The following is a 16,654-nucleotide window of genomic DNA, read 5'->3' as shown; positions in this document are numbered from 1 at the left end:
TTGGGGGAAAGTTGTCTTTTTAAAAATGGAAATATACCATATTTTTCGCTCTATAAGACGCACCAGACCACAAGACACACCTAGTTTTTGGAGGAGGAAAACAAGAAAGAAAATATTCTGAATCTCAGAAGCAAGAACAGCAAGAGGGATCGCTGCGCAGTGAAAGCAGCGATCCCTCTTGCTGTTCTGGCTTCTGGGATAGCTGCGCAGCCTGCATTTGCTCCATAAGACGCATACACATTTCCCCTTACTTTTTAGGAGGGGAAAAGTGAGTCTTATAGAGCAAAAAATACAGTATGTTTTCTAATTTGTACTTAATAGACTTTGGTACCTCTGTGATCCGTGTCGAGAAGACCTCGGTCATCCTTGGCGAGGAGCTGGGCTTGGGCGCCCAGCACTCCAGACAACGCCAGCAAGCCGGACGCACTGCCCAGGGTAGCCAGACTGGCCGGCTGCATGCCGGACGGGTGAGGGGTCAGTGGGATAGGAGGCGCGTGGTGCGAAAGGTGCTGAGCTTGGAGTTGATGCTGCGAGGAGACAGAAGGGGGTTTATAGAAGCGGGGGGGACCAAATGTGGAATCACAGGACCATAGCTGTCAACTTACAGATTTGAAAATAAGGGGCCAGCAGCCTCGAAAATAAGGGACCAGCAGCCAAAATAAGGGATTTTCCAGGCACAGGGATGTTCAGCTTCTGAGCCCCTCCGAGCCAAAGGCAGAAAGCCCAGCCAGCAGCCAAACGAAGCCACAAGCGGTGATTCCCACAGCGCAGCAACCCGGCAAAGGGGATGCAGCAAGGGAAACCACCGTCACCTCTCTGCTGGGAAGCGCTGAGCAAAGGCGAGTCCCCAGGCAAGGCGGCCGATTTGATTGGCACAAGGCATGCAAGCTCCACCCCCAGTCATTCTTAGACTCCTTATTGGGTGAGCAACGCAGCCAAGCAACACAGTTGGAGCCTCCCTCCTCCCTGGCAGGGAGGGAGGGAGGGAGAGGAGCTGCTTCCTTTGAAACCCGGGAAATTTAAGGGACATCATCAATAAGGGACAGCAGCGGGACATGGCGCTGGGATAAGGGACTGTCCCGCCAAATAAGGGACACTTGACAGCTATGCACCGGACCGTAGAGCTGGAAGGGACCCCAGCGGTCATCTAGACCAACCCCCTGAAATGAAGGAATCTCAGCGAAAGCATCCATGAGTGACGGCCGTCCAACCTCTGCTTAAAAACCTCCAAGGTAGGAGAGTCCACCACTTCTAGTGGGAGTCTGTTCCGCTGTCAAACAACTCTTACAATTCAGAAAGTTTTTTGTGGTTTTTTTGGCCAGTAATATTTATTGATTTTCGTACAAACACATTACTTCAATAAAACAAAAGTAAAATAAGAAAAGTTAATAAAAATAAAAGAGAAAAGAAAAAAGTGGAATAAGACAAACAAACCAAGTAATAACCAAGAATATAACCACATGCACATATACAGTAAAAAAGTTAATTAATTAAACCTCCAATTTCATAAACATTTTGCTTGGCTTCCTCTAATCTCTTCCAACTGAATTTCCTTGTAACTAAATGTAGCAGTTTTCCAATATCATTGTTAAAAAAACAATATTCCAATTATAATCAAATTTCTTAACTTTTCTTATGGTTCTATTTCTCATAGAATCATAGAGTTGGAAGAGACCACAAGGGCCATCGAGTCCAACCCCCTGCCAAGCAGGAAACACCATCAGAGCACTCCTGACATATGGTTGTCAAGCCTCTGCTTAAAGACCTCCAAAGAAGGAGACTCCACCACACTCCTTGGCAGCAAATTCCACTCTCGAACAGCTCTTACTGTTAGGAAGTTCTTCCTAATGTTTAGGTGGAATCTTCTTTCTTGTAGTTTGGATCCATTGCTCCGTGTCCACTTCTCTGGAGCAGCAGAAAACAACTTTTCTCCCTCCTCTATGTGACATCCTTTTATATATTTGAACATGGCTATCATATCACCCCTTAACCTCCTCTTCTCCAGGCTAAACATGCCCAGCTCCCTTAGCCGTTCCTCATAAGGCATCGTTTCCAGGCCTTTGACCATTTTGGTTGCCCTCCTCTGGACACGTTCCAGTTTGTCAGTGTCCTTCTTGAACTGTGGTGCCCATTTATTTATCATTTATTTATCTAATCCTAATTTAATCCTAGGCCTCTTTAGTTCTTTCAAGTAATTACAAATCTTTAATATTACAATATTTATTCAAATCATCTTTGAATTTCTTCCAGTCTTCTTGATATTCCTCTTCCTTCTGGTCGCGGATTCTCCCGGTGAGATCAGCCAGCTCCGTAAAGTCCATCATCTTCATCTGCCATTCTTCTACAGATGGTAATTCTTGTGTTTTCCATTTTGGGGCTATTAAAATCCGTGCAGAAAGTTCTTCCTGATGTTTTGTCAGAATCTCCTTTCTCCGGAAGAGGAGAAAAGCTCACTCCTTAAGATATCTGAAGATGGCTCCTTTCTCGGTCTCCTCTTTCCCAAGTTAAACATACCCAGCTCCTTCAACCGTTCCTCATCAGGCTCGGTTTCCAAACCATTGACCATCTTGGCCTCCCTGCTCTGAACACATTCCAGCTTGTCAACATCCTTCTTAAATTGTGGCGCCCAAAACCGAACACAGGACTCCAGGTGGGGGTCTGACACAGGGCAGAATAGAACGGGACGATCGCTTCCCTCTCTTGGGTGAAAAGCGATGACAAACCTAGAAAAGCAGAGACATCACCTTGCCAGCAAAGGTCCGTATAGTTCAAGCTATGGTTTTCCCAGTAGTGATGTATGGAAGTGAGAGCTGGACCATAAAGAAGGCTGATCGCCGAAGAATGGATGCATTTGAATTCTGGTGCTGGAAGAGACTCTTGAGAGTCCCATGGACTGCAAGAAGATCCAACCGATCCATTCTGAAGGAAATCAGCCCCGAGTGCTCACTGGAAGGACAGATCCTGAAGCTGAGGCTCCAAGACTTTGGCCACCTCATGAGAAGAGAAGACTCCCTGGAAAAGACCCTGATGCTGGGAAAGATGGAGGGCACAAGGAGAAGGGGACGACAGAGGACGAGATGGTGGGACAGTGTTCTCGAAGTTACCAGCATGAGTTTGACCAAACTGCGGGAGGCAGTGGAAGACAGGAGGGCCTGGCGTGCTCTGGTCCAGGGGGTCACGAAGAGGCGGACACGACTAAACAATCCGGGAGACACAAAGGATTCTGGGTGAACCAGAGCGGGAAAAGGAACAGGGAGGGTAGAGGAAAACGTTGCTATCACACAGTGCAAATGCAAAGCACATAGGCTGGACAGCGTCCCTCTCTGCTTAGTCTTCAGAGTATACCAGAGTTATTCTTAAAATAAAATCGCGGAAAAGAGGGTTGTTTGTTTTTTAAAAGGGGTGTCTGCTTGAGTGGCAACCCAGGCAGGGCACAAATAATAAAATCATTATAATTTTTCTTCGATGCGCTGGAAGACAGTGAGAGAATGGAAACAGCTCTGAGCGGCGGCGGCAGAAAGGGAAACTGCAGAAATCCCGAGCGGGGAATTGGTTTGCGGTAACGTGGTTAACCTGTGAGGGAGCCGTTCCTATTGGTTCCTCTTTTTTTTATATAAAAAAAGTGTTTTCTTTCCTTCATAACAGAACGAACGGGCCATATTTAATTTAAAAGGCTCGAGAAAAAGGATGGCTGACCCACTTTCTGGAGCACGGATGGTTGTTGTTTTTTTTACAAGGAGGGAGTTAAGGAGCGGAGGAGATGAGCAATCTCTCCTCTCCACACACCCTCCTCCTGGGAGGCAGTGTGGCTTAGTGGTTAGAGCGCCGGATATGACCTGGGAGACCCGGGGTTCGAATCCTTACTCGACCATGAAGCTCGCGGCCTCAGCATGAGGCCAGTAAACTGCCTCTGCCTCGCAGGGTTGCTGTGGGAACTGAGTCAAAGAATTATAGGGTCGGAGGAGACCTCAAAGGTCATCCATTCCAGCCCCCAGGACAGTGTGTGTGTGGGAATAATGTGCACTCCCCTTTGAGCTCCTTGGAGGGGAAAAAGTGGAGTTATAATTATAAGCTGAGTTGTTTGGCGCATGGCGCCGATAAGACCAAGGTTGTGGGTTCGAATCCCCTCATGGGGCAGTTGAATATTCCTGCATTGCAGGGGGTTGGCCTATGATGATGATGATTTGGGGAAAAGGTACGGCTGGCTGGCACCCTGGAAATGGTGCATGGGGAAAGGGCATGGCTGGCTGGCACCCTGAAAATGGTGTTTGGGGAAAGGGCATGGCTGGCTGGCACCCTGAAAATGGTGCTTGGGGAAAGGGCATGGCTAGCTGTAACCCTGAAAATGGTGTTTGGGGAAAGGGTATGGTTGGCTGGAACCCTGAAAATGGTGCCTGGGGAAAGGGCATGGCTGGCTGGAACCCTGAAAATGGTGTTTGGGGAAAGGGTATGGCTGGCTGGAACCCTGAAAATGGTGTCTGGGGAAAGGGCATGGCTGGCTGGCACCCTGAAAATGGTACTTGGGGAAAGGGCCTGGCTGGCTGGAACCCTGAAAATGGAGTGCTTTGGAAAGAGCATGGCTGGCTGGCACACTGAAAATGGTGCTTGGGGAAAGGGTACGGCTGGCTGGCACCCTGAAAATGGTGTTTGGTGAAAGAGTATGCCTGTCTGGCACCCTGAAAATGGTACTTGGTAAAAGGGTATTGCTGGCTGGCACCCTGAAAATGGTACTTGGGAAAAGGGTATGGCTGGCTGGCACCCTGAAAATGGTACTTGGGAAAAGGGCATGGCCGGCTGGAACCCTGAAAATGGTACTTGGGGAAAGGGCATGGCCAGCTGGAACCCTGAAAATGGTGCTTGGGGAAAGGGACGGCTGGCTGGCACTCGGAACGCGCGAAAACCTCCCCTTGCCAAGTCCTTCTCGGCAGACACAAACCTGCCATCCTTTGCTAGAGCTCGCCGGCTCCAGTTTCAGTCTTTCCGATGCTGTGTGTGATCACGTCCCCCCGTTCGTCCCCGTTCCAGACGTCCCACTCAGGACTCCCCTGCCTCTTGCGCTAAATCCAATTACCCACAGCCATTATCATTACCGCGTCCCTCCGGTTAGAGCCTTTTCTAATCCGCTCATTAACCGCGGCAATGGAGCAATCTGCCGTCCCTGCCAAGACACCTTTAAAAAGGCTGCCCTTTCTCCCTCCCTCTCTGTTAGATTCAGGATGGCATCCGTGCTGAGCTCTCGTGAGCGAGAAACACAAGAGGACCCGGGAGAAATCAGATTCCGCTTGCATTTAAAGGCGAGCCTAGGAAGCCTAGGAAATTGCACACCGAAAGGGCAGAACCACCTCTCAAAATCTGCACCATCCCCAAATTCTGCATCGCTCGTTCGAACAACCAAATCTTCTACACACAAAAACACACAAAGCACGCTTTGAGAGAGAGCGTTAAAACACATTTACACACGCACACCTAAGTGGAATTAACGTGCAAATCAAGCGTCGCGTTATGAAAACACCGGAGGGTTTTTCGACTGCTTTTCGGGAGTTGCGGTTTTTGTTTTACAATCCAGAAGTATACGCTTGATAACAAATAAATTTTGCTCTGCAGAACTGTAGCCGAAGCAGAACTAGACACACAAAAGTGTTCAGCGGTGGTGTGTGTGTTTATATATTTCTTTATACAGTGGAAAACCTTGGTTTCCGAGCGTCTCGGAAGCCGAATGTTTTGGTCTCCGAACGCCGGAAACCCGGAAGTAATTGCTTCCGTTTTCGAACACTTTTTGGAAGTCGAATGGTTTCCGTTGCGTTTTTTTTCCCAATTTCCCCCAACTTTGACGACCGCCCTTTGCGCCTCGGTTGTCGAACGTTTCGGAAGTCGACCGGTCTTCCAGCACAGATTGCGTTCGACAACAGAGGTACCACTGTGTTGACATAATCCGTAATATATCTGAAAGGCCGTTAAGTAAAGGTAAAGGGACCCCTGACCATTAGGTCCAGTCATGGCCGACTCTGGGGTTGCGGCGCTCATCTCGCTTTACTGGCCGAGGGAGCCGGCGTACAGCTTCCGGGTCATGTGGCCAGCAGGACTAAGCTGCTTCTGGCGAACCAGAGCAGCACACAGAAACGCCGTTTACCTTCCCGCCAGAGCAGTACCTATTTATCTACTTGCGCTGGTGTGCTTTCGAACTGCTAGGTTGGCAGGAGCTGGGACCGAGCAACGGGAGCTCACCCCGTCGCAGGGATTCGAACCGCCGACCTTCTGATCAGCAAGTCCTAGGCTCTGTGGTTTAACCCACAGCGCCACCCGTTGGAAGGATCATAATAAAGACCTGTTGGACAGCCGCCTTAGGAGGCGATGCTGGAGGTATTGAAAGCAGAAGTTGGACAACTGTTTCCCAGGGATATTGCGCTTGCATCGAGCAGAGGTGTTTTGTGCGGGGGGGTGTCTGTGTGTTAAATATTCCAACCTGAAAAATATTTGGCCACGGGTCTCAGGCTGGCCATCGATTTGCCCAGCACGATGGAGAAGAAAAAAGGGGGGTTTCGACTGGGGAGAAAACCTTTCAGAGCATAATTAGAGAGAGCCTGTCGACGTCATTGCGAAACTTTCTATAGCAGTGATACCCCGTGCGTCTGCTCCAGGTTAAGAGAACGCTTGTATGGCTAGCGTCAAGGTGACTCGTTCTCCTGGAGAGCAGAAGGGGGGGCAGGTTTCTTAGATCGGGAGGAGCCCCCCCCCCCCCGAGCTACAAATCTCACCAGTCCTCTTAAGAACCATAAAAACTCCAGGGCAGCAGGGTCTTGTATCAGACCGTCTGGCGCAGCATCCTTTTCCACAAGACCCAAACGGAAGACCACTTCGCGCGCCCCCCCCCCGAAAATGGTTTCTGGAAGCCTTCCCGGCTACAACTGCGAAAGCCCCCTGCTTGGCGAATTTGCCTAATCCTCTTTTTGAAGCCATCCCAAGTTGGCAGCCATCGCTGCCTTGTGGCGCAGCGAGTTCCCACGGTCTAACTTTCAAGCCAAAGGAAGAAGGGCTTTGCTTTCTCTGCCCTGAATCGCCCAGCGGTCAGTTCCCTCGGTCCTAGATTTTCTCTAGCCGGTCGTTTTCGGTGGGGTGCCTGGAATGACGGTCAGGGGTGCCACAGGAAAAACTGACCTCTGTCCCTCTTTCCTTCCTCTGATGCCCTCTGGCGTCTCTGCCCCCCAAAGGCTTGCACAGCTGTTTGTCGCAGCAGCCCCGGCTGCAAGCTCCCCGTGCGAATGGCACCTCTGGGGCTGGCCAGGGGGTGCTGGGCGCCAGGAACTGAGCCGGCCTCGGAGTAAGCAAGCAAACGGGCGGGGGAGCCCAGTCCGCCAGCCCTTGCTGTTGGGAATGGGCAGACATGTCTGTGGGCCGGGGCAAGGAGCTGTCTCTCTTTGAGGGGGCAGCTCAGAGACCGGGGGGGGGAGGCGGCAGTGGCTACCCAGAGGACTCCCCAGGAGAGGGGAGAAGAGGGGGGGCTGGGGGAACGCTCCACAAGGGAGGGTGTTCAAAAAGGAGTGAGGGGCTGCCAGCTCTGCGGTCATAACTGAGCCCCCCACGGGTGCCGCAGAAATAACATACAGTGATACCTCGGGTTAAGTACTTAATTCGTTCCGGAGGTCCATTCTTAACCTGAAACTGTTCTTAACCTGAAGCACCACTTTAGCTAATGGGGCCTCCCGCTGCTGCCGTGCCGCTGGAGCACGATTTCTGTCCTCATCCTGAAGCAAAGTTCTTAACCTGAAGCACTGTTTCTGGGTTAGCAGAGTCTGTAACCTGAAGCGTACGTAACCCGAGGTACCACTGTAGTTGCTCAAGGGAGCCGTGGACTTGAAAAGGTTGAAAACCCCTGCTCTATTCCCCATGCATAATTTTTATAAACTACTGCAATGCGCTCTACATGGGGCTGCCTTTGAAAGTGACCCGGAAACTACAACTAATCCAAAATGCGGCAGCTAGACTGGTGACTGGGAGCGGCCGCCGAGACCACATAACACCGGTCCTGAAAGACCTGCATTGGCTCCCAGTACGTTTCCGAGCCCAATTCAAAGTGTTGGTGCTGACCTTTAATGCCCTAAACGGCCTCGGTCCAGTATACCTGAAGGAGCGTCTCTACTCCCATCGTCCAGCCCGGACACTGAGGTCCAGCTCCGAGGGCCTTCTGGCGGTTCCCTCATTGCGAGAGGCCAAGCTACAGGGAACCAGGCAGAGGGCCTTCTTGGTGGTGGCGCCCGCCCTGTGGAACACCCTCCCACCAGATGTCAAAGAGATAAACAACTACCTGACATTCAGAAGACATCTTAAGGCAGCCCTGCTCAGGGAAGTTTTTAATGTGTGATATTTTAGTGTATTTTTGGTCTCTGTGGAAGCCGCCCAGAGTGGCTGAGGAAATCCAGCCAGATGGGTGGGGTACAAATAAATTATTATTATTATTATAAACTATAAAGCCCCCCAACACTGCAGAGGAACCGGATCCCCCCCCCCCCCATTTCGAGGTGAGGGATAAGAATGGGAGTTATAGTGTCAGCAAAACTCAGAAGCTCAAAGCCACGCAACCCTGTAGTTAAAGGGTTTGGGGTGGGGTGGGGAGGAGGGGAAGGCTTTGGGCTCCCCCAAGAGCGTGGGAGGGAAGTGGGGGTCCACATACCCCGATTGAAACATTCACTTCTTCCATAGTCACCTGCTTGGCTCGTTCGACAGCTTGCACAACTTGTTGTTGATGCTGGAGGGAAAAAGGGAGGAGAGGATAATTTAACGAGCGAATCAGAAAATAAAAACAGAAGCTCGGGGGGGCCAGCAAAGGCTGGCGGGCAGGTGTGGGGGACTCCCCGGTCCTGAATGGGTTAACCGTGCCCCCGAAGAACCAGGTGCGCAGCCTGGGAGTCATCTTGGACCCACAGGTGTCCATGGAGGTGTAGGTCAGTTCTGCGTCCAGGGCAGCTCCATCTGGTACGCAGGATGAGACCCTCCCTGACCGCAGACTGTCTGGCCAGAGTGGTGTATGCTCTGGTTATCTCCCGCTTGGACTACTGCCATGCGCTCTACGTGGGGCTGCCTTTGAAGGTGACCCGGAAACTGCAACTAATCCAAAATGCGGCAGCTAAACTGGGGACTGGGAGCTGCCGCCAGGACCACATAACACCGGTCCTGAGAGATCTGCATTGGCTCCCAGGATGTTTCTGAGCACAATTCAAAGTATTGGTGCTGATCTTTAAAGCCCTAAACGGCCCAGTATATCTGAAGGGGCGTCTCCCCCCCCATCCATCTGCCCGGACACCGGGGTCCATCTCCCAAGGGTCTTCTGGCGGTTCCCTCCCTGCGAGAAGCGAGGTTGCAGGGAACCAGGCAGAGGGCCTTCTCGGTGGTGGCACCCTCCCTGAGGAACGCCCTTCCACCAGATGCCAAAGAAGTAAACAACTACCTGACTTTTAGAAGACATCTGAAGACCCTCCCTGCCCGCAGACTGTCTCACCAGAGTGGTGCATGCTCTGGTTATCTCCCGCTTGGACTACTGTCATGCGCTCTCCGTGGGGCTGCCTTTGAAGGTGACCCGGAAACTACAACTAATCCAGAATGCGGCAGCTGGACTGGTGACTGGGAGCAGCCACCGAGACCACATAACACTGGTCCTGAAAGACCTTCATTGGCCCCCAGTACATTTCCGAGCACAATTCAAAGTGTTGGTGCTGAGGGGGATGGAATGGAGTGCCTTCTGGAAGGGCATGGCCGGCGGGCATCCAGAGCCAAAGTACCCCATTGCTCTAAACTTCGGTTGAGTGTCTCACTTGCAACCGTCTACACATCCTGCCACTAATAATATCAGGCCCTCACATCTATAGGACGCTGAGCATCTGCTGTAGGGGAAGGAAAATTGGGAAGAGGGAATGGAGTCGATTGCGAAAGGGCATGGCTGGCATCCCGAGCCAAGAGCACAGTGTGCCGCAAAGTTCAGTTTGAAGGCTTCGCTTGTAGCAACAGCTACACTAATAAATGTTCTGGCTAGCTGCCCCCTTGCATCTGTTGTAGAGGAAGAAAAATCGGGAAGAAGGAATGGAGTCAACTGCAAAAGGGCATGGCTGGCATCCCGAGCCAAGTACCCCGCACTGCAAAGTTCAGTTTGAAAGCTTTGCTTGTAACAATAGCGACACTAATGAATGTTCTGGCTAGCAGTCCCCTTGCATCTGTTGAAGGAGGATGGAAAACCAGGAAGGAGAAGGAATGGAGTCAATGGCGAAAGGGCATGGCTGGCATATTTAGAAGAGCATGTGTGAAGACGAGACACTCACCTCCTGGGACAAAAACGGGATGAGCTGAGCACAGATGACGTTGAGTCGCTTGGCAATCTCCGTCTGCAAAGGCAAGGAGGAGAGACAAGAGAGGAAAAGGAAGGTGGCAGGCTTAGACAGAAAACAGAGCTGGGCATCGATGCTTCTCAGCTGGATCCAAACAGTTAAATCGGGGGCCGTATAAACCCCCCTAACGGCTTGGGACCTTCTCCCCCCCATAAATTCCCATTTGGCTACTTCGATCTGTGGCAGGTTAACACCTGCTCTGAATTTGCAACAATTTGCAAGTGCCTGAGGAACTCCCTGCCACTTGACGACAAGCAGGCACCGTTCTGTTTTGCGGTCCCTGCTAAAAACATTCTTTCCTGAGACAAGCCTCGCCAGAGGCTCAGTTTTAATCTGTTCTTCGTCAACTGTTACCTTTTTTTAACCCTTAAATTATCACAGGTAATTTTCCTTAGTGGATAATTTTATTGTTTTCTCTTTTGCTTATTTTTTGAGTGTTTTCTTTGTGGAGTATAAAAGGTAAAGGGACCCCTGACCGTTAAGTCCAGTCGTGGACGACTCTGCGGTTGTGGCGCTCATCGCTCTACAGGCCGAGGGAGCTGGCGTTTGTCCGAAGACAGCTTCTGGGTCATGTGGCCAGCAGGACTAAGCCGCTTCTGGCAAACCAGAGCAGTGCACGGAAACGCCGTTTACCTTCCCGCCGGAGCGGTACCTATTTATCTACTTGCACTTTGACGTGCTTCCGACTGCTAGGTTGGCAGGAGCTGGAACCGAGCAACGGGAGCTCACCCCGTCATCGCGGGGATTCGAACCGCCGACCTTCTGATTGGCAAGCCCTAGGTTCTGTGGTTTAACCCACAGCGCCACCCGCGTCCCTTTTGTGGAGTATACACTTAGATAAATAAAAGAGCAACTGGCCTCGCATCTCCCCGTTTTCCTCGCGCAACCACTAGGCGCCACTACCTTCCCGCCTGTGGCAGTGGCACCTTCATTCAGAGTAGGGACGAGGAGCCTCGTGTGGCCGGCCCCTTGACGCTTTCAACTGGCCCTCGTGATCCCCCCTAGTCCGGCTGCGCTGTTGTTGTTGCTTAGTCATGTCTGCCTCTTGGTGACCCCCTGGACCAGAGCACGCCAGGCCCTTCTGTCTTCCACTGCCTCCCCCAGTTTGGTCAAACTCATGCTGGTAGCTTCGAGAACACTATCCAACCATCTCGTCCTCTGTCGTCCCCTTCTCCTTGTGCCCTCCATCTTTCCCAACATCAGGGTCTTTTCCAGGGAGTCTTCTCTTCTCATGAGGTAGCCAAAGTCTTGGAGCCTCAGCTTCAGGATCTGTCCTTCCAGTGAGCCCTCAGGGCTGATTTCCTTCAGAATGGAGAGGTTTAATCTTCTTGCAGTCCATGGGACTCTCAAGTGTCTCCTCCAGCGCCAGAATTCAAAAGCATCCATTCTTCGGCGATCAGCCTTCTTGATGGTCCAGCTCTCACTTCCACACATCATTACTGGGAAAACCATAGCTTTAACTATACGGACCTTTGTTGGCAAGGTGGTGTCTCTGCTGCAGCCTGGCTGCACCTTCCCATAAATGCAACCCATCAGTGCTTAGAAGTCTCCCGTTTCTACGCCGCTTCGCAGGAAACGAAAACCTCACGGCAGAGAGACCAGATGCTTGATCGCACATCCGCCTAAACAGGGAGGGGGGCACGCAGGGGGAAACCGAGGCAGAAATAGAGGAATCGAGGCACCGCCAGCAGGTACTTTCTGGGAAAGATTTAATTCTCTCACGGGGCTGGCAGTAATGGATTCTCCTTCCTTAATGCACCGGTGGGCAGAGTTGGCTCCTGGGGGAAGTGCCAGCCTCCAATTCGCTCGCGCTCGTTAATGTTCAATTTAGTGGCACTTTAACGCTCAGGGTATGAAAAACGATCAGGGCCGAATCGGCAGGCTTCCCCCCCGCCCCACCCCACCCTTCCTTCTCCGCAGCCCCCACAGCTTCCTCTCCCAAAGACCTCTCCCCTTTCCTGCGGGAAAAATATATATATATATTTATCGACAGCCTGCTTCAGCACGCAGAAATCACTCTCCCGCCTTCGCCCGAAAGGCAAGAGCGATTAACCAGAGTTTGGCTTCTTTGCAAAACCACGACAACATGTTTCATTACACGCCCCCCTCAAATAAATAACAACAACAACAACAATAATTACGTAAAGGTAAAGGGACCCCTGACCATTACGTCCAGTCACGGCCGACTCTGGGGTTGCGGCGCTCATCTCGCTTTACTGGCCGAGGGAGCCGGCGTACAGCTTCCGGGTCATGTGGCCAGCAGGACTAAGCCGCTTCTGGCGAACCAGAGCAGCGCACGGGAACGCCGTTTACCTTCCCGCCGGAGCGGTACCTATTTATCTACTTGCGCCGGTGTGCTTTTGAACTGCTAGGTTGGCAGGAGCAGGGACTGAGCAACGGGAGCTCACCCCGTCATCGCGGGGATTCGAACCGCCGACCTTCTGATTGGCAAGTCCTAGGCTCTGTGGTTTAACCCACAGCGCCACCCGCGTCCCAATAAATAAATACTTAGGCTACGGGTAAAATTAATCTGCAGACCAGAAACTGGGATTTGGGCTGCGTTTGTGTGAAGCCACAGCGGAGCATTGCATTGGCAAGTACTGACGTCCACCGTAGGAAGGGAAAAGGACGGCTTTTTTGGGTAAAAGTCATGTCTGAATATAGCCCCTGCTGCCGCCGGATTAAAAGATAATAATATTGAAGATGTCTGGGCACAAACTCAGGAGTTTCAGTGTACAAAACCAGGTTGTGTTCCCCCATGGAACTATCTGACCACGCTGAGTGGGGCTTGTTTGGAATTTGAACCCAGAACCTCACACTTCCTAAGTAGCAACAACAATTTATTATTTAAACCCTGCCTATCTGGCTGGGTTTCCCCAGCCACCCTGAGTGGCTCCCAACAGAATATTAAAAACACAATAAAACATCAAACAGTAAAAGCTTCCCTAAACAGGGCTGCCTTCAGATGTCTTCTAAAAGTCAGATAGTTGTTTGTTTCCTTGACATCTGGCAGGGGGGCGTTCCACAGGGAGGGCACCACTACCAAGAAGGCCCTCTGCTTGGTTCCCTGTAACCTCACTTCTCGCAGGGAGGGAACCACCAGAAGGCCCTCGGAGCTGGACCTCAGTGTCTGGGCAGAACAATGGAGGTGGAGATGCTCCTTCAGGTATACTGGGCCGAGGACATTTAGGGCTTTCAAGGTCAGCACCAACACTTTGAATTGGAGTCTCCGGGCGGGAGTTGATGCTGGTGTGGATTTGCCAAGAGTGCCTTCCTCTTAGCACGTTTCTCCCTTGTGTCCTGAGTTCAAGTGTCTTCAAAGCCCATGACACCTTTGGTAAAGTGTTTCCCAGTTGTCGGTGTTTATACTACCTTTTTAAAGATTTGCCTTGAGAGAGTCTTTAAACCTCTTTTGTTGACCACCAGCTATCCATTTTTAAGTTCAGAAGAGAGTAGTTGCTTTGAGAGCCAGTGTGGTGTAGTGGTTGAGAGCGGTAGTCTTGTAATCTGGGGAACCAGGTTCGCGTCTCCGCTCCTCCACCTGCAGCTGCTGGGTGACCTTGGGCTAGTCACACTTCTCTGAAGTCTCCCAGCCCCACTCACCTCACAGAGTGTTTGTTGTGGGGGAGGAAGGGAAAGGAGAATGTGAGCCGCTTTGAGACTCCTGAAGGGGAGAGAAAGACGGGATATCAAATCCAAACTCTTCTTCTTCTTCTTCTTCTTTGGAAGACGATCATCAGGCATCCGCACAACATGGCCAGTCCAACGAAGTGGATGTTGAAGAATCATTGCTTTGACACAGGTGATCTTTGCTTCTTCCAGTAGTTCGCCTGTCTTCCCAAGGGATGTGTCAAAATTTTCAGAGACACCGCTGATGGAATCTTCCAAGGAGTTGGATATGGCGTTTATAAGTGGTCCACGTTTCACAAGCGCGCAGTAAGGTTGGTCCCTGCTCCTGCCAACCTAGCAGTTCAGAAGCACGTCAAAGTGCAAGTAGATAAACAGGTACCGCTCCGGCGGGAAAGTAAACGGCATTTCCGTGCACTGCTCTGGTTTGCCAGAAGCAGCTCAGTCCTGCTGGCCACATGACCTGGAAGCTGTACGCCGGCTCCCTCGGCCAGTAAAGCGAGATGAGCACAGCAACCCCAGAGTCGGCCGTGACTGGACCTAATGGTCAGGGGTCCCTTTACCTTTTAACTGTTCCTAAATGGGACGCGGGTGGCGCTGTGGTCTAAACCACAAAGCCTAGGGCTTGCCAATCAGAAGGTTGGTGGTTCAAATCTCTGTGTTGCTCTGTCCCTGCTCCTGCCAAACCAGCAGTTCAAAAGCACGTCAAAGTGCAAGAAGATAAATAGGTACCGCTCCGGCGGGAAGGTAAACGGCGTTTCCATGCGCTGCTCTGGTAACCCGGAAGTGGCTTAGTCCTGCTGGCCACGTGACCCGGAAGCTGTACGCCGGCTCCCTCGGCCAATAAAGCGAGATGAGCGCCGCAACCCCAGAGTCGGCCACGACTGGACCTAATAGTCAGGGGTCCCTTTACCTTTTAACGGTTCCTAAATGGGACGTGGGTGGCGCTGTGGTCTAAACCACAAAGCCTAGGGCTTGCCAATCAGAAGGCTGGCAGTTCAAATCTCCGCTTAGCTCTGTCCCTGCTCCTGCCAAACTAGCAGTTCAAAAGCACGTCAAAGTGAAAGTAGATAAATAGGTACCGCTCCGGCGGGAAGGTAAACGGCGTTTCCATGCGCTGCTCTGGTTCACCAGAAGCGGCTTAGTCATGCTGGCCACATGACCCGGAAGCTGTACGCCGGCTCCCTCGGCCAATAAAGCGAGATGAGCGCCGCAACCCCAGAGTCGGCCACGACTGGACCTAATGGTCAGGGGTCCCTTTACCTTAGGATGTATGTTTGTTTGTTTTTTAAAAAAACTGGCAAATTAATTTTAAAAAATTGGAAAAAATGGAGAAGTTTGTGGGTTGGAGTTGAGCAAAAAGGATCCATCAGCACGGCCAAGGTGATAACTCCCAAAGCAGCCGTCCCCGCAAAAAGCCCGGCTCCTATTTGTCACGCAGGGGGCTGTCAAGAGCCCAGAGTTATGAGCCCTTGTTAAAAGGTGAGGGTTTGGGGGGAGAGCGAGAAGGAGGGGGGAAACCCCCCCCCCCCGAAGGAGCGCAGACAGGCTGCTGGCAGCCGGCCAGCGGCACCTGAAGTCAGCTGTAAATCTTGCCAGAGGATATGAACAAGGGGGGGGGGACAGCGGTTGTGGGGTGTGGAGAGAGCTGGCAGGAGGAAAATTCCAAGAGGGAGCGAAATTAAAAAGACGAAGCGTTGTGGGGAGGAAAAAAGACCAGATGGAGGTTTTGCCAGATGGTCCTGAGCCCTGCATAGGCTTCTGCCCAGATTGGACAGGGGGGGGGGTCTTCCTACACACACACACACACACACACACCCTCCTCTGGGCAGGCACCAGGTGCCAGGGCAGAGCAAGGTGGTTTAAGAGCACAGGTAGGCAAACTAAGGCCCGGGGGCCAGATCCGGCCCAATCGCCTTCCAAATCCGGCCCCCGGACGGTCCGGGAATCAGCGTGTTTTTACACGAGTAGAATGTGTCCTTTTATTTAAAATGCATCTCTGGGTTATTTGCAGGGCCTGCCTGGTGTTTTCACATGAGTAATAATAATAATAATAATAGTTTCTATTTATATCCCGCCCTCCTCAGCCAAGGCCGGGCTCACAAGCAGTAATAAAAACAAGTTGAATGAATACAACTTAAAAACAAAATAAAAACGCCACATTAAAATATTAAAATGTGTGCTTTTATTTAAAATGCATCCCTGGGTTATTTGCGGGGCCTGCCTGGTGTTTTCACACAAGTAGAATGTGCCCTTTTATTTAAAATGCATCTCTGGGTTATTTGTGGGGCATAGGAATTCGTTCATTATTATTTTTTTCTTTTCCAAAATACAGTCTGAAGGACAGTGGACCGGCCCCCTCCTGAAAAAGTTTGCTGACCCCTGTTTGAGAAAATCGGGGGGACGGGGAGCAGGGTTCGAATTCTAACCCGCTCGGTCCCCCACGTTTCCCTTTTTTAAAGGGAAATTCCCTTATTCCGAATAGGATTCCTCGTAAGAAAAGGGGAAAGTTGACAGCTATGGCTTGGTCCCTTGTGCGCATAGTTGTCAAGCGTCCCTTATTTGGCGGGACAGTCCCTTATCCCAGCGCTGTGTCCCGCTGCTGTCCCTTATGGATAATGTCCCTTAAATCTCCCGGGTTTCAAAGGAAGCAG

At 51.4% G+C, this 16,654-nt stretch overlaps 1 protein-coding gene across 2 annotated transcripts in view; it reads right to left on the bottom strand.

Moving 5' to 3' along the window:
• Positions 1 to 16,654, bottom strand: part of LOC310668343 (transducin-like enhancer protein 1) — a 47,107-nt gene that overhangs the window by 19,920 nt on the left and 10,533 nt on the right. Inside the window, exons 6-8 of one of the 2 annotated variants that reach the window (XM_083421488.1) lie at positions 10,308 to 10,370; positions 8,702 to 8,743; positions 332 to 527 (exon numbers count right to left, since the gene is read on the bottom strand). In XM_083421488.1, the coding sequence (XP_083277614.1) occupies positions 332 to 527; positions 8,702 to 8,743; positions 10,308 to 10,370 (301 nt within the window). Of the gene's footprint in view, positions 1 to 331; positions 528 to 8,668; positions 8,744 to 10,307; positions 10,371 to 16,654 lie in introns of both variants that reach the window. The other variant, XM_083421487.1, reaches the window with a different exon arrangement.

This window comes from Podarcis tiliguerta, assembly GCF_965153285.1.
Source record: "Podarcis tiliguerta genome assembly, chromosome: 18".
In the NCBI taxonomy this organism is placed as follows: domain Eukaryota; kingdom Metazoa; phylum Chordata; class Lepidosauria; order Squamata; family Lacertidae; genus Podarcis; species Podarcis tiliguerta.
The sequence above is the reverse complement of the archived record's forward strand: the minus strand, read 5'-3'. Positions and strand labels throughout refer to the sequence as shown.